This window comes from Poromitra crassiceps, assembly GCF_964638095.1.
Source record: "Poromitra crassiceps genome assembly, chromosome: 11".
In the NCBI taxonomy this organism is placed as follows: domain Eukaryota; kingdom Metazoa; phylum Chordata; class Actinopteri; order Beryciformes; family Melamphaidae; genus Poromitra; species Poromitra crassiceps.
The window spans coordinates 23,720,668-23,738,705 of record NC_139643.1 but is presented as its reverse complement, the minus strand read 5'-3'; the positions used below and the strand labels follow the sequence as shown (position 1 = coordinate 23,738,705).

Genomic DNA, 18,038 nt, shown 5'->3' with positions numbered 1-18,038 from the left:
GGTGGTTTGTGCTCTGTACACAAATATTCGGCAAAAGTTCCTCAATCATGAAATGATATGCTAAATTATTTGATTGCAGTCATTATCTTCACTGGGGGCCACATGCTACGCACTCGAGGAACGGTGAGACGCTGGTTCTCAACGTGGGGGTCCGGGCCCCACCGGGGGTCCTCGAGTGGGGTTTCCAGAGGGTCCCCAGCAAATTGATGAAAAGTGTGAAACCCCACCATTTCTTCATTTCTAAGAAGTGGCCACAATTAGAGAATTGAGAAGAATGACTGTTTTGATCTGTAGTTTTCACTGTTATCTCGCTTCCTACAATAAAGATAGTCTGGACAAAATCCATTATCTAACAATAACAAAAAATATTCTCAGATTTGGGTCTGAGAGACTCATCAAAGGGCTTAGTGGGCCTTGATTTGAAAAAGGTTGACAATTTGCTGCTGCTGCCGGGTGTAAGCAGGCACCAAATGGCACGTGTCATGTTATGATGAAGGCTCCTACTCCGGGAGAACGAAACAAGACAGTTGATCAGGTAACAACATGTTTCAATGCGTCGCATCCCCTCGGAATTGAAATCGATTATTGCAACAACCTGAAGCGGTTTGAATGATGACTGAGTGTAAAAAATGCCAGGGCCTACGTTTCCCACAAAGCACTGTTGAATGACAAACAGCAGGCTTGTGATAAGGAGGAGCAGAGCAGATGGCTCAGGAGATTGGAATTAGACGATAGGAGAGAGGGGGGGGGGGGGAACGCTGGAAGAGGAGGCCATCAAGGCTGCACCACTTCAGACACCCGCACGGCAACCGACTGACGCCAGATCCTCTGACGAAGCCATCGTCATGACAACCCCCACAGCCAGGTAAACAAGGCTGCCCCTGAACCGACGTGGCGACGAGAGAGGGGCTGAAAAACACACACACAGGGAGGATAAAGGAGACATCTAGGTCGATAGATAGACGGGATCAGACGTGTGGAAAGATGCTGGAAACACACACACACACACACACACACGCACACACACACGCACACACGCACGCACGCACGCACACACACACACACACACACACACACACACACACACACACACACACACACACACACACGCAAAATAGAAAAGAGAAAATGACGAGGGGGTTGGTGCCTGTTGAATGCTGGCGCTGTCTCGAGAGCAGATGCAGGAGCTGAGAGAAAAATATCTCCCTCTAAGCCTACAGCACTATCACACACTATACAGTCATTTGCGCTCTACCCTCCCCTCTCCTCTCCTCCCCATCTCTCTCTCTTCCCTCTCCTCCCTCTCCTCCCATCTCTCTCCCTCCCCTCTCCTCCCTCCCCTCTCCTCCCCATCTCTCTCCCTCCCCTCTCCTCCCCATCTCTCTCCCTCTCCCTCTCCTCCCTCCCCTCTCCTCCCCATCTCTCTCCCTCCCCTCTCCTCCACATCTCTTTCCAGCTTGTTTACAAAAACACAGTCACATACTGGGCACAGACAACACAGGCAAAAAACCTGCCCTATCAACACACCATTTTGACAGTGTGTTTTTAGCCCCCCCACTCCAACGGCAAATACACACAGTGATATTATACAATCGACTAAATAAACACAAATTGTTCTCACGTACACACACGTACAACACACACACACAGACACACACACACACACACACACACACACACACACACACACAGACACAGTATATTGTCTGTTCCTGGCAGGCTTCCATACACACTCTCTTGGTCACAGCGACATGAGCACACACACACACACACACACACACACACACACACACACACACACACACACACACACACACACACACACACACACAGTTAATCTTCCGCTCTCTGTGATGCCACGGGGGATTTGGCTAGGATTATGAGATATTAAATCCATAGATTATCCAATCACATCACAGCTCGACCCCTTCCCCATAATGCCTGACCCCCATCCCATCAAAATCCATACGCACAGACGGGTCGCACTCGCTCCCGTGTAAACGCACATAAAACCCACTTTTGATTTACTAAGGCGGCTAAATGTGTTTTAGATAGAGGCTCGTTCACAGTCGCCAGTGTGTATCGCTTTGATAATCACATTTTTCTCCCGTCTCTATTATGAAGCAGCTGGTAATCTCTATATTAGCCTGCACTCAACCCTGCCACGCCATTACTCCAACTCAACCCTGCCACGCCGTTACTCCAACTCAACCCTGCCACGCCGTTACTCCAACTCAACCCTGCCACGCCGTTACTCCAACTCAACCCTGCCACGCCGTTACTCCAACTCAACCCTGCCACGCCGTTACTCCAACTCAACCCTGCCACGCCGTTACTCCACTCAACCCTGCCACGCCGTTACTCCACTCAACCCTGCCATGCCATTACTCCACTCAACCCTGCCATGCCGTTACTCCAACTCAACCCTGCCACGCCGTTACTCCAACTCAACCCTGCCATGCCATTACTCCACTCAACCCTGCCACATTGTTACTCCAACTCAACCCTGCCACGCCGTTACTCCAACTCAACCCTGCCACGCCGTTACTCCAACTCAACCCTGCCACGCCGTTACTCCACTCAACCCTGCCATGCCATTACTCCACTCAACCCTGCCATGCCGTTACTCCAACTCAACCCTGCCATGCCGTTACTCCACTCAACCCTGCCACATTGTTACTCCAACTCAACCCTGCCATGCCATTACTCCACTCAACCCTGCCACGTTGTTACTCACCAACTCAACCCCACCACACCGTTACTCCACTCAACCCTGCCACGCCGTTACTCCAACTCAACCCTGCCACGCCGTTCCTCCAACTCAACCCCTGCCACGCCGTTACTCCAACTCAACCCTGCCACGCCGTTACTTCCAACTCAACCCTGTCACGCCGTTACTCCAACTCAACCCTGCCACACCGTTACTCCACTCAACCCTGCCACGCCGTTACTCCAACTCAACCCTGCCACATTGTTACTCCAACTCAACCCTGCCATGCCATTACTCCACTCAACCCTGCCACGTTGTTACTCCAACTCAACCCCACCACGCCGTTACTCCACTCAACCCTGCCACGCCGTTACTCCAACTCAACCCTGCCATGCCGTTACTCCAACTCAACCCCACCACGCCGTTACTCCACTCAACCCTGCCACGCCGTTACTCCAACTCAACCCTGCCACGCCGTTACTCCAACTCAACCTGCCACGCCGTTACTCCAACTCAACCCCTGCCACGCCGTTACTCCAACTCAACCCTGTCACGCCGTTACTCCAACTCAACCCTGCCACACCGTTACTCCACTCAACCCTGCCACGCCGTTACTCCAACCTCAACCCTGCCATGCCGTTACTCCACTCAACCCTGTCACGCCGTTACTCCAACTCAACCCTGCCATGCCGGTACTCCAACTCCAACCCCGCCACGCCGTTACTCCAACTCAACCCTGCCATGCCGTTACTCCACTCAACCCTGTCACGCCGTTACTCCAACTCAACCCTGCCATGCCGGTACTCCAACTCAACCCCGCCACGCCGTTACTCCACTCAACCCTGCCATGCCGGTACTCTCAACTCAACCCCGCCACGCCGTTACTCCACTCAACCCTGCCATGACGCCGTTACGTCGAAACCAGGCCGCGGTGTGACGGAGACATGTGTCTGTCGCTTGTTTTCGCTCCAATTTTACTCCATTTTGCTTGCGCGCAGCCCTGAAAGGCAGCCTGCTCTGAATGGTAAATATATCAGCGGAGGCCATCTCTCCTGCTCTTTGAACAACATTTCCAGGAGGGAGGTAGGAGGAGGGGGTGGGGTGGGGCGGGAGGGCTCTCCGACGCCCCCCCCCCCCCCCCCCCCCCACCCTGCTCCATCACACACAGCGCTGGTCATTGCATCGTGCCGGTCGCCTAGCAACCTGGCATCCCTCGTCCCCGCCGTCTCCAGGCAACGAGACCTGCGACCACAATCAACCTGCCATCCCATCCCATCCCCCCCTCCTCCTCCTCCCCCTCCCCCCTCCGCTCCTGTCTCCGCTCTGCTCGCTCGCTTCTCCGTCCTCATCGCAAAAAAAAAAATACAAAAAAAAAGAATAATAAAAAATAAACGCTCTTACGCCGGGACACAGTTGTGAATTCGCCCCCCCGGGGGGGGGGGGGTGGGGGGGGGGGGGGGGGGGCAGAGGGGGGATGGGGGGGGGGGGGGGATCACAGGTGGAAATGGTTATATTCACAGGCGTCAACAAAAACAGCAGAGAGATGAATAGAGGCAGATGAGGCGCGCGAGGCACAAAGAGTGGGAACAAAGCAACAGAGGCAGGGACAAAAAGCTGGAGATGCACGAGTACGCTCTGTTAACGCTTCTCCACACGGATGCACACACAGATGTGCACACTACACACACACGCATACACACACACACACACACACACACGCATGCACACACACACAGAGCGAGGAGCCGTGTGGACAAGCCGCACCTTCCCATGTATTCAGCCAGTCACCGAATCAATCAATCCAACACAAAGAGAGTGACAGCATCACGCGTGTACAGTCCAATAATCTGTAATCAATGAGCCACTCTTCAGTGTCAATCCTGCTTCCTATATAGTCACCACCCCCCCGCCCCCCACCCACCCCCACTTCCAGTGCTCGCTGCCTCCTCCTCGTCTCTAGTAGGGGTGGGAATCACCAGATGCCCACGATACGATACTAAAACGATACTTGAGTCGCAATACGATAGTATTGCGATATGCTAGTATTGCGATATATTGAATATTGCGATATTTGGATATATTGTGATTTCTTACTTTTTCAACTGCAAATGATGTCCCCAAAGGAAAACTTTGCCAACATCTGGTTTATATAAGATCAATTTTCTAGTCTGTTCATCTGACTTCACACCATTTTATTGCAGCAACATTGTCAAGTAGACAGAATCATTTGAAAAAGCAATTGATTCTATCATTTTAGTACGGTAATAGCAAACAGTTTATTTGCACATTATATCATAAAATATCGATACTTGGCGTCCAAATATCGATACAATATCATCAGGCAAAATATCACGATACTATGGTGTATCGATCCCCAGTAAGCAGAGAGTTTGATGCTGATGCTGAGCCTTGTTGTAAGAAGACAGAAAAGGACCTTCTTCCAAAGTGGAGAAACTGAATATCAAACTGGTCAATTTATAACAACCACGCGAGCGTCGACTCTCAATTGTTTCCTCTCTTTCCAGCTGTTAAATATTCATGTCAAGCGTTGTTTGACGAGACTCGGTGGAGCAGAGGGGGGGAAAAGAACTGAATCATGGACAGATCCACGCTCGCTCGTGTGTGTGTGTGTGTGTGTGTGTGTGTGTGTGTGTGTGTGTTTACAGATATCCCATGTCCTAGTTTTGGTTGTTCTTTATTTAACGACGCCGCACTATGTATAGACGCATGCTGCTGCACGCTCATTACATGTCACAGAGTTCAAAGAGACTAATGAGTTTTAAGGCAACCGGCCCCCCTTTTCCACCGTGTGTGTGTGTGTGGTGTGAATGTGCATCCTCCACACACACACACACACACACTCATGCCCACCCCTCACCCCCTGCCCAAACACACCATCTTTCTCTGTAACAGATGTCTGTATTTAAGCTGATAAACGCACTGCCTGAGTGCCACCAGCCCCCCCCCCCCCCCACCCCCCCCTGTTCATTATGTCAAACTTTCATTCATTTCTCCCTCCCCTCCTCCCCCCACACCCTCATTTTCTCAGACCCCCTCCCCCTCTTCTCCCCCCCCCCCCCCCCCCCCCACCTTCATTCATCCAATTTCTCTCTAATTCACACCCATTTACACCCCCTATAAATCCACTCTGCATTCATCATTGCCGTCGGCCTCCAGAGTGACGTACGGAGTGACCGGGGGCCCCTCCCCCTCCGCGGCGCGCTGTCCCGTCCTGTAACGCCCCCCCCCCCCCCCCCCCCACACACACAGACACACACACACACACACACATTCATATGCATACATATGCAAATGAATCGACGCACCGACGCATCACTTAACACCCGATAGATCCATCAAGTGAACGCACTAATCATCGCCGTCACCCCCCCCAACACTGACATGAACATACAGTGCAGAGCAGGCTACACGTGGAGGCGCTGCTTATCTGCTTATTGTTGCCACTCAGACACATGAAAGCACATCCTAACATCATGTGTGTTTAGATGAGTAGCGAATACCCCAAGAGCCGTGTATATAGAAGAGTCGCGACATCTCCGTTCACTCCAATGAGACCGTTTTTTTTTACTCGCAAGAGTTCCAGGAAGTAAGGTTTCTGGATTAAGCAGCGCTGATGATGATGTGATGTACTTTGAAAGGGTCAGACGTTTAAAGAATCAAATTGAACACCTATCAGCTTTATTTTAGCATTCAAACGTAGCACGAGCCCCGTTCCTGGCTGTTCATTGGCTACTAAGTCACGCGTGTTGGACGATCCGCTGACGCCACTCTCTTACTAGGTTGCTCTGGCGAACCCAATCTGAGCATCTATTTGGTGGCTTTGCTGGCTTGTCATGACGTTAACCACGTGAGCTTTGACATGTTTGTCTCTCTTCAGTGTAAAAAGCCTCAAATGCAAAAGATGCCGTAGACTTTTGAAGGCTGAAAGAGAGTGCTATGCTATGCCTAATGAGCTCAACCTGTTTTTCATATCAAGGAGCCCTCATTCACTCCACATTTGGGCCTCTGCAACCTGGACTTGGAATAATGAAGACAATGAGTGATCTTAAATTGGATCAGTTGGTGTCTGCTGTTAATTGAGCAGAGCTGGACTATAGATAGAATATGCGAAAATATTTTTATCGTGATATGATTTCGTCCAGAATTCCATGACTATCTGTATTATAGGTAGAGAGATAAGAGATAAACAAAGATCACAACAGTCTTTTTTCTACAATTTTCCAATTGTGTTAACTCATTAAAGTAAATGAAATATTTTTGATCAATTAACCCATTTGCTTCACCTGGCGAGGCAGTTGGATTCGTGCGAGATGGCGAGATCACGATCACGCGACAAATCCATCTTGCCACGCTCCAAATCTATTGGTTTGAATCCGAACCACCAGTGGATCGCACCAATCAGCATCCTATGAGGCAGCTACGGGGCGGGCCAATCACCTGCCAGGTATTTTTTTGAAAGTGCCTGCCCTGGGAAACGCCCCTTCCCGATGATTCGTTCCCGGATGGTGATGTGAAAACAAAAACCATCTGGCAGCGTCAGGTTATAATTTGCTGGGTGGGTGGGGGGCTGGGTGGGGAGGGGGGGGGGGGGACTAAATGTGGTATTCCAGTACTATTATCTTATTATCATTAACATCATTAACCAAGGAGCCACACCAGATACAAGCTTCCTACATCCTGTGTAAGAAGCATCTGGGGCCGTGCTATTATTAGCCATTGGCTTTATTTGAGACTATTGATAAAAAGCCTTCTGTCCGCTCTGTCTGAGTCCTTATGGCTGAGTAAATGTCAGGCTTTAGTCAGATGTTCCACACACAGAGATCTCTTTCCTCTCAGCTCGTACAGGGGGCCTGGCACCACACATCTCCACTCTCACACACACTGTGTGGATGGAGTACGTCGTCGCACGCAGAAACCTGAGAGTGAGAGGTCTTTGTCCTAACAAAGCTCTCATACACCAAATCTACTTCAGCACAGATCTTTGGATGCGCACACACACACACACACACACGCACACACTTCATTAAACCATGTTAGTGTGAACACCTGCCCTCCCCTCCCCCGCTGCGCGTGCAGCCGTGCACACACACACACACACACACACACACAGACACACACACAGACAGCTACGTTCTCACTTTAGCACAATCTCACTACTACACAGTTACAACGTTTCAAATGTCAACCTGAGAAGGACAAAATTACCAATATGGTTTTGCTCTAAACGTGGAAATGTGATTCAAATGAGCGTTTTCTCCTGTTTCATAATGAGGGCCAACATATGGCTGCTCTACAAAAGCAGATATGAGCTCTAAATCATCGAGCTCGAGTTCAAAAGGTAGACGTTCGTATCGGAGGTGGTTTGTAAAAAAAAAAAAAATCTTTCAGCAAATGTTTCAATCTGGGATAGTGTGGAAGTTTCTGCTTCTGTCGGCCTCATAACAGCTGAGCAGCCAGACACATTGGCCTGGCAACAGGACTGAGTCCTCCTGAGAGAGCACAGAGATAGAGCGATAAGAACAGAGGGGACACGAGTACAAGATGTCCAAACAGGACAGAAGCAGAGTCCAGCTCGTGAGCCAACCTCAAGGGTTTGTTGTTGTTGTTTTGCTTTTTATTCTTGGCTCTTCCCGTCTCCACGCCCTCACGTTCCCTCAGACGTCTCCATGGCCTCACGCTCACGTTCCCTCAGAGGGAATCTGGTGAATTTCTCCTGCTTGCCCCTCCCCCTCCAAACTCCACTGCCCCTCCTCCCCCTCCAGACTCCACTGCCCCTCCTCCCCCTCCAAACTCCACTGCCCCTCCCCCTCCAAAACTCCACTGCCCCTCCTCCCCCTCCAAACTCCACTGCCCCTCCCCCTCCAAACTCCACTGCCCCCCTCCCACTCCAAACTCCACTGCCCCTCCCCCTCCAAACTCCACTGCCCCCCTCCCACTCCAAACTCCACTGCCCCTCCCCCTCCAAACTCCACTGCCCCTCCCTCTCCAAACTCCACTGCCCCCTCCCACTCCAAACTCCACTGCCCCTCCCCCTCTAAACTCTACTGCCCCCCTCCCACTCCAAACTCCACTGCCCCCCTCCCACTCCAAACTCCACTGTTCTCCTCCCCCTCCAAACTCCACTGTTCTCCTCCCCCTCCAAACTCCACTGCCCCTCCCCCTCCAAACTCCACTGTCCTCCTCCCCCTCCAAACTCCACTGCCCCTCCCCCCCTCCAAACTCCACTGCCCCTCCCCCTCCAAAACTCCACTGCCCCCCCCTCCAAACTCCACTGCCCCTCCTCCTCCAAAACTCCACTGCCCCTACCCCCCCTTCAAACTCCACTGCCCCCCTCCCCCTCCAAACTCCACTGCCCCTCCCCCTCCAAACTCCACTGCCCCTCCTCCCCCTCCAAAACGCCACTGCCCCCCCCCCTCCAAACTCCACTGTCCTCCCCCCCCTCCAAACTCAATGTGTTTTTGACGCCATTTCTGCCCCTCACACTTAAGAGACGGACTCACTCTCACACCTGAAATTAAACACAAGACCAGGTGCCACTCCCATCAGGCCATCTGTTCACCCCTCCCTCGCTTCCTTTCTTATCTTTTCTTTCTTTCTTTCTTTCTTTCTTTCTTTCTTTCTTTCTTTCTTTCTTTCTTTCTTCCTATGTGTCTTTCATTCTTTCTTCACTCCTACAAATGCATTTCAGCCTTCCATCTATTGTTAGCGGAAAGACGGGGGGGGGGGGGGGATACAAAAAGCACAAATCGGCAGTGCCGAGTGTTAATGACATCCTTGGGCTTTCTCTGCATTCAGGTGTGCTCTCATTGGTGCTCTCCCCTCTCACTCCTATAATAGCTTTCATGTTCTTTCTTTTGTATGGCCGCAGCCCTGAGATGCCCAAGTTAGCATTTGGCAGTGCAGGTGCAATTAGATGACAATTACACCACAGCTGGTAGCAGGGGTGGGAAGCCGTTCTTTGTGTGTGTGGGTGTGTGTGTGTGCGTGTGCGTGTGTGGGTGTGTGCGTGTGTGTGTGTGTGTGTGTGTGAGGGGGGCGAGCTAATAAGATGGTTTTCATGCGTGTGTGTTTTTTTGGCGAGGGGGGTAGGGCTGGATGGAGGGGACCGCAGGAGGCTGGTGGTAGCTTGTTCCTGGATGCTCGTACAAGGCTTAGAGATAAGAGGGTCTGGAAAGGAGGGCCACTGGGGAGATGGGCAGGGCAGAGAGGGTCTTAGCCGTGGGGCACCGGCCTGCAGATCCCCTCCGCGGGGTCAGCCGGGTCACGCTACTGTCATGCTAATAATGGGATTTCTACTGCTGCTGCCCCTCCACCAACTGTGCCTGTCTCCAAAAACACCCTGCCTGCTACAGTCAAACAGCAGCCCCATTGCTCCTTCACTCTCTCAGATGCTATGGTGATGAGCTGCCGGGGGTGTGTGTGGGGGTGGGGGGGGGGGGTTTGGGGGAGGGGTCCAAAAATAAAGAAGTAAAACGATGTAGATTTCAACCAAAATAACCCAAAAGGAAACCCTTGTTAGCAAAAGAGGAAGGGGACTGAACACTGTCGAGTCTGACTGGGAGGACGCTCGTCTCAATAATTCCTCGCCTTGTCTCTCATATAGGGTGTTATTATAGAGACGCGGCTGTCACCTCATATTTACATCAGTAAATGTCATTTGGCAGCAGCACACCTGCTGCCTGGCTATGCTAATAAAGCTGGGTTTAACTTTGATTAGAATGCCGAGAGAGAGGAGGGGGGAGACATGGAGAGAGAGGAGGGGAGGCAGGGAGAGAGAGGAGGGGAGACAGGGGAGAGAGAGGAGGGGAGACAGGGAGAGAGAGGAGGGGAGACAGGGGAGAGAGAGGAGGGGAGACAGGGGAGAGAAAGGAGAGACAGGGGAGAGGAGGGGAGACAGGGAGAGAGAGGAGGGGAGACAAGGGAGAGAGAGGAGGGGATACAGGGAGAGAGGGGGGAGGCAGGAGAGAGAGAGGAGGGGAGACGGGGGAGAGAGAGGAGAGACAGGGGAGAGAGAGGAGAGACAGGGGAGAGAGAGGAGGGGAGACAGGGGAGAGACAGGGGAGAGAGAGGAGGAGAGACAGGGGAGAGAGAGGAGGGGAGACAGGGGATAGAGAGGAGAAGAGACAGGGGAGAGAGAGGGGGGGAGACAGGGGAGAGAGAGGAGGGGAGACAGGGGAGAGAGGAGGGGAGACAGGGAGAGAGAGGAGGGGAGACAGGGGAGAGAGAGGAGGGGAGACAGGGGAGAGAGAGGAGGGGAGACAGGGGAGAGAGAGGAGGGGAGACAGGGGAGAGAGAGGAGGGGAGACAGGGAGAGAGAGGAGGGGAGACAGGGAGAGAGAGAGGAGGGGAGACAGGGAGAGAGAGGAGGGGAGACAGGGGAGAGAGAGGAGGGGAGACATGAGAGAGAGAGGAGGGGAGACAGGGAGAGAGAGTAGGGGAAACAGGGGAGAGAGGGGAGGGGAGACAGGGGAGAGAGAGGAGGGGAGACAGGGGAGAGAGAGGAGGGGAGACAGGGGAGAGAGAGGAGGGGAGACAGGGGAGAGAGAGGAGGGGAGACAGGGGAGAGAGAGGAGGGGAGACAGGGAGAGAGAGGAGCGGAGACAGGGGAGAGAGAGGAGGGGAGACAGGGGAGAGAGAGGAGGGGAGACAGGGGAGAGAGAGGAGGGGAGACAGGGGAGAGAGAGGAGGGGAGACAGGGAGAGAGAGGAGGGGAGACAGGGGAGAGAGAGGAGGGGAGACAGGGGAGAGAGAGGAGGGGAGACAGGGAGAGAGCGAATGGAAGAGAAACATCAGAGAGAATAAGAGCCGTCTCTTTCGACCCGTGACGCAGATCAGACCTCAACTGGATGGATATGTCTGGATGCATCACATATGAAACATACAGTAGGAGGAGAGCTGCCCCTGGCCTCTATTTGAGCATATGAGCTAAAGGGGAAGTCAGGCCCACATGTCAAAGTGAGTTGATTTTCCTGTGTCACTGTGTGGGTGTGTGTGTGTGTGTGCACATGTGTGTGTGTGCGTGTGTGTGTGTGCGCACGTGTGTGTGTGTGTGTGGGGGTGTATTTCCGATGGCATGCCATTTATTCCGCTCCCTTTATGCATGTGAGCAGACGAGGATCTCTGGCGACCCGGAAAGACGACGATGACCACTCACCCCTGGTAGCGTCTTCTGCTCGTGCAGTGCATTCTGGGCTTTGAGGGCGGACTCACGCGCACAATATGTCAGGAAGGCGCATCCTGCAGACAGAGAGGCAGACACCAGCGTGCTATAAGTATTATGTATGTATTTTAAATGTCAGATGCATATAGCGCTATTTATAAATGCATGATGTTGGTGTTGCTGGTGCCTGGTTACTGTAACCTAATCAATAGGCTCTCTAGCCTGAAGGCCAGCAGGCTGAAACATGTTGCTGGACTTTACTGTTCCATTATGAATTAGATATAGGAGCTTTGACTTTGCTGCTGCCTTGGTCAATGTCGCTTTTAATTTTCAAAAAACAACAACATTATTATCCATAAGAATTGATGCTTGCTTACCCTGCCCGATGAAATAAAGGAAAACAACATGAAAATGACAAAAATAATAATACTACTACTAATAAAAAATTCAACAAATGGCAAATAATTAAATAGTTGTCCATATAGTGTTTGAGAGCTATGGGGAATTATTAGATCTTGAATCCTAATACCTGGAGACTATTCGTAGATAAGTGGTCTGAATCACTGTTTAATATCATGCTGTTCCAGCAAAATGTATGCAGTCCCACATAATAGAGAAAAGGGCCTTCATTAACCTTTAGGGCTCCCACAAATCATGAATATGTAAATGTATGCAGAATAGGTGTTATAGGTGTTAAAGGGACTGATACCACCTGGCCTATATGCCTCACACATGATTGATCGTTTACATGGATTTAGAACTCCTTTGTTTTCTACCATCAGATTTGTATTCGAAATGACATTCTCTTGACAGACTATTATTTAGCTTAGATCACATATTGGGAGGCTTTCCTCCCTCTGAAATACAGGATATATGTGACATTCTATTCCAGGATGAGAAAGGCCATTTGAAATGCAGCACCAGCAGTTGTAGTAATAGTAGGTCAAATGATTGATATCACAATATGAAAACAAATTGTGCAGCTTAACTCCAGGGTTCCTACACAGTCTCAATCAAAAGAGTCCATACTTCTTGCAGACTTTGATTTGTTTTGAAGATTTTGTCTGGTGTTCAATATGATTTGCGCAGATATACTGTATGTCTTGCCCCTGCTAACTAGGTCATATCACTGTATAGATTAAGATGGTTCTTCACAGTCACAAATATCAGTGCTCCTACACGCCTTCAAATTTAAAATTCCATATTTGTCTCTAGACCCATATGTTCTTGCCTGGATGTGATTTTGGTGGGTATATTTGATATAATGCATGCTGACATCGGCTGGGTAATAAGAGCGCCCCTCTATCTGAACATTATTCTTCACATCAACAAAAACTGTGGACTCAAAGTGGCCCTACAACAACAAAGAGATCATTTTGTATATTGGATCTGAAACCCAACAGTTTACATACTTTCCCAGACATTTTTTTTTAATTCCCAAACTATTCAAGACCTGGACATGATCAAATTCATTTTTAATACTTTTCCAGACTTTCCAGACATAGGTAGGAACCCTGTAACTCCTTGACTGACAAAATACTTACAGCTGTACAGACAAATCCTTTATATTTCAGAGATATTGAACAGCCACTTTTATATACTATAGATGTTGAACAATTGTCTTCAGGTATAATGATCATTTTCCTAAATGGATTGTGCAATGTAGCATTTTGATACAGACCTCTTCATACTGAGGCTATAGAAAATAAATGATCCAGGTTATTTGGATAGGTATTATGTATACAACCTGTCCACTGCCTGTGCATAACAAATCTCTCCTTTTCTTGATCAGTGGGGCTTAAAATGTGGGCCGAGGCCCCACAAGGTTCCCCAGCTAAATGAGGAATATTTGGTTTAATTTAATTGGAAATTAGCCCATATCCCAATTAGAGAATATAGCAACTATTCTAAATGTCTCTTTTCACCACTACCTCCTCACATACAGTGCAGACAGTTATAGAATGCATATACTAAGACAACAGGACTCTTCCCATATGGGGGGGGGGGGGGGTTCAGGGACAAAATCTTCTCAAATGGGGGGGGGGGGGGGTACAAGAAAACATTTGAGCCTCCCTTACCTTTGTGCATCCCTGTGTATTTGTCCTTAATCACAGTCAACTCGTAGATCTTCCCGAACTGTTCAAAGATGGGCTTCAGGTCCTTCTCCTCCAAGTTTCGGGGTATCTGCCCGATGAACAGCTTGATTGCGTCGGCCTCCTTCATTGGGAAGTCTGGGGGATAGGAAGGACAGGACAGTGGAGGCGGTCAGGTGGAACGGGCAGGAGGTAACGGAGGAGATTCAGGTGGGATGCTCCAATGACAATGGGTGGCATTGGTACAGACTGAAATAATGTAGTTTCTCAACCCTTATGAGGTGAAGGCATACAGTAGTAGATTGATTTTAGGAGGATACTCTACAGAAAATCACAGCAAAAATATACATAAATAACATCATGTAGGAATATTATAATATTATAATGATGCAATAGGAGAAAAAAGGCTTTTAAAGTATGATAAGGCCATTATAAACTCACTGTTGATTACCATATAGACACACTGTAAGTCCCTAAAGGAACAGTGATTTTCTGTTAGGGGGCTTAATTGAATAGACATTTTTTTTATACCCTGTATTTTATAATACGACTGTAAAATACACTACGGGATTAGTAGGTGTAATATAAAATTGTGATCTCAGAGGAACTATTCTTGGCATACTAGCCTATATATGTTATCTATCATAATAATCATAATGCATTGCTGTGGAGCTAAGACATGGCTAACAGAATCTGGGTTAAAAACAAAACACAAGTCAGATCATTGCAATCATAAATAATAGTAAACATAATCCTTTGTTGTAGCCTACTACGCTTCGTGGGTTGAGGCTGCCCATATTGAATCAGCCCATCCAGAAACCTGACAGTGTCAACACAGACCCCTACGGTCTCTTTGTCAAGACAGGGTGACAACAATTTACCCAAATCAAATTAAAAAGACCAAAAAAAAAGTCAAATTCATACCTGTGGTTCTGCTCCTGGCAACGAATCGGTGTAATCAGTGGATGCCCTTCTTCTTCCCCCGCTATTATTTAGTTATTAACATTAAATGATTCAATTCATTCGTCAGTGAGAGCCTCTTTGAATCCTATACTAAGTTAGGCCTAGCCCCCTATGGCAACACAAGTAACAAATCCAACGACGGTCCTTTATCCGGCATGAGCGTGTTTTTCTGGATCCGCTTGTTGTTTTCCCCCCCTGCTCTTTGTTGACACGCCCCCCTATAAATGTCCTTTTTAAAATCCTCTACAAAAATAAATAAATCCTACAACAGCTCTGTTAAATAAGAGGGGTGGTGATGTGCTGAAATTGAGGCTCCCTTCAGTATACGGGAGGGGAATTGGCAGTCTGGCTGGTTGTCCTCTCTCTCTCTCTCTCTCTCTCTCTCTGTGTCTCTACTCCTTTGACGTCGTAAGCCGGTGTCTCCCTCCCTGTCCATCTCAGCTCCATCCCTCCCTTGGGTTGTACAAGCCGTGATGTCTGCCGCTAGGGAGCGTCTCCAAACTACCAGCATCGTGACAGACAGTGGGGGGATTTAAAGCCATTACATAAAACACACCAAGGAGGGTTGAAAACATCCAACAGTGACGCTGAGACATTTTATTTTGGTGCAGATGTTGTACAAATACTGTATACCATTATATTATTTAGCTATTAGGCTACTTTAGGTTAAATATCTTAGGCTACATATTTTTCTTGTAGGCCTACTGTTTTAACTGTTATTGTTCAAGTTCAAGTTCAAGTAGTTTATTAATGTCCCAAAGGGCAAATTGGATTACAGCAAGGCGTAGAGGCTTGAAACATAAAAACATAAAGTGCAAACCATACATACAATGTCATAAATAATCAGACATTTTTTTCAATTCAATTCTGTATTCTAGCACATACTGCATGCATCTTATATCCTGACATATCTTAGCATACCTATACACATGATATACACACCTACATACGTCATACATAGGCCTACTTATTACTACTATGTATATTACTGTACATTGCTTTGCACTTTTTTACTGCTCTTTTGCACTTCTGGTTCAATGCTAACTGCATTTCGTTGTCTCAGTAGGCTACTTGTACTCTGTGCAATGACAATAAAGTTGAATCTAATCTAAATTAAATACAATGTAAGACGGGATTTAGCCTTACCCATGTCTCCTGCACTTGCTTCCCCCTGTATGTATTTGTTTGTTGCTTTCCCCTCTGTTGATAGTATTCTGTTACATCACCACATGGCCATCTTGGTAGGAAAATAACAGGTGATTGATTGTAATCAATTAACAAGTGATTACAATCAAGTGACACAGCCAATGAGCTGTGTGTATTGTAGTGCCATATTGGTAGGAAAATGCTTGTGACATCATGGGAATAGAGTATATGAATAGGCTGTTTGTATTCACTCAGGCTAAATTGGTTGTGTTTTGTTATCCAACAATGTGTGTATGTTGTCAAATGGATTGATTGATTGGATGGATTTATGTGTGTATGTTTGTATCAAATGGACTGCTTGAATGAGGTATGGACGATACGTTCTTAATCGTGTGCTGCTGCTGTTTAGTGTTTCTATGTCTTTAGTGCTTCTGCTATAACATCTTAGACAAATCACCCCACTGGGATAATAAAGCTGATCTAATTTTATCTAAAAGTGCACAGTCATCTGTTTTCTCAACTGATCCCATTAACAGCCAATTTAGTTTCTACACCACATCCACATCCCTTAATTCTGTATAGCGCTGTGAACAGAGCATGGCACTGCTGCCAGGGTAAGAGGTTTGATTGCCACTACAGCCACCCATGCTAAAAATAAAAGCATGCATGCATACACACTTTAGATGAAGCATTCATACACAGTATTACACACTTTAGATGAAGCAGTAGGCTATGTGTTGTGGTATGTTCGACATCAAAACATAAAGGGGTCCACTTCCACAGAATCATCAAGCAGAATATAATGGTGGTGGAGCAGGGCACGACACATTTGTTTCAGGGAATAGTCATGTTTTTCGTTTTCCATGTTGGCAGTTCAAATGCAGACGCTCCCTGACATCAAGGGATGCAAATCCGTCTTTTGTTCTCGGCGGAGCTGGCCGCGGTGCTGAAACGCTTCGGCACTATTCGTGACTCGCGCTTTCCAGCGGGGCGATGTTCTTTTCGGGGTGGAACATGTACATTTATTCGGTCTGTTCGTAAACGCAGACGCCGATAATTTCCCAGGACACACACGCCCTCAACCGAAATCTCGGCAGCGAGCGAGCATGTAAACAATGAGCCCACATGACAGCGAGCAGCACACACCCCGACACATGCGCACTGCAGCGCCACGCTTCAAAGAGTCACGAATCTCACGATCTGTTTGGGCTCATCGCTCATGCAAGATAGACCACTGTAATATCACCAGCATATTTATTTATTCTAACAACAACCCAACCTCTCTATGGCTTTATAGTTCATGTTGCCGTCGCTCCTTCGTTCCCAACAACACCGGAGCAGAATAACTTGTCTTGATGAGAGGCTGCCATCTGCCACCACCAGTGCCTAAATCCTATCCGCCTTCAACAACAATCTACCCGCTCAAGGATTTAGAGTTCATCTGGCTTTGATCATCTTAAAATAAATGGACATATCTGTGCCACGACAACGTGATCTGCCATTCCCATAACAAAATGAGTAACATTTTCACTTGTGAACATAACCAACAACGACATCTGGTGACCAGCCACCACATAGCCTACTATAATTATGCCAATGGTGGTTTTGTTTATCAACTGTGCATTTAGCCAGTGATTTAGCCTAACTGTCCTGTCATTGTCTGATGTCACATAAAACAATCGGAGAAAACTGCGATTTGAGTTTCCCGTATGCTAATCATTAGGTCATTATGCTATAACTTAAGGCAATTACCCCCCCCCCCCCAAAATAAATAAAAAATAAAATAAAAATACTACCTAATTAATGTCACGCAGGGAGCAAAGTTCATGAAGGGTGTTTGCTTGGTCTGTTAAAAAGAACAACTGTGGCAATTGGTTGTGAAATGGGTAAACTGTAAATGAGACAACAAAAGCTTTATTTTGAAATTTGCAAAGTAACATTTTAT

At 48.3% G+C, this 18,038-nt stretch overlaps 1 protein-coding gene across 1 annotated transcript in view; it reads right to left on the bottom strand.

The window, feature by feature from the left end:
- Window positions 1–14,114, bottom strand: part of celf3a (cugbp, Elav-like family member 3a) — a gene marked incomplete at both ends in the record, with an annotated part of 23,389 nt that extends 9,275 nt beyond the window's left edge. Inside the window, 2 exons of the mRNA XM_083645627.1 lie at window positions 11,886–11,968; window positions 13,970–14,114. Coding sequence (XP_083501753.1) covers window positions 11,886–11,968; window positions 13,970–14,114 — 228 coding nt within the window. The remainder of the gene's footprint in view (window positions 1–11,885; window positions 11,969–13,969) is intronic.
- Between the last annotated feature and the right edge of the window lie 3,924 nt (window positions 14,115–18,038).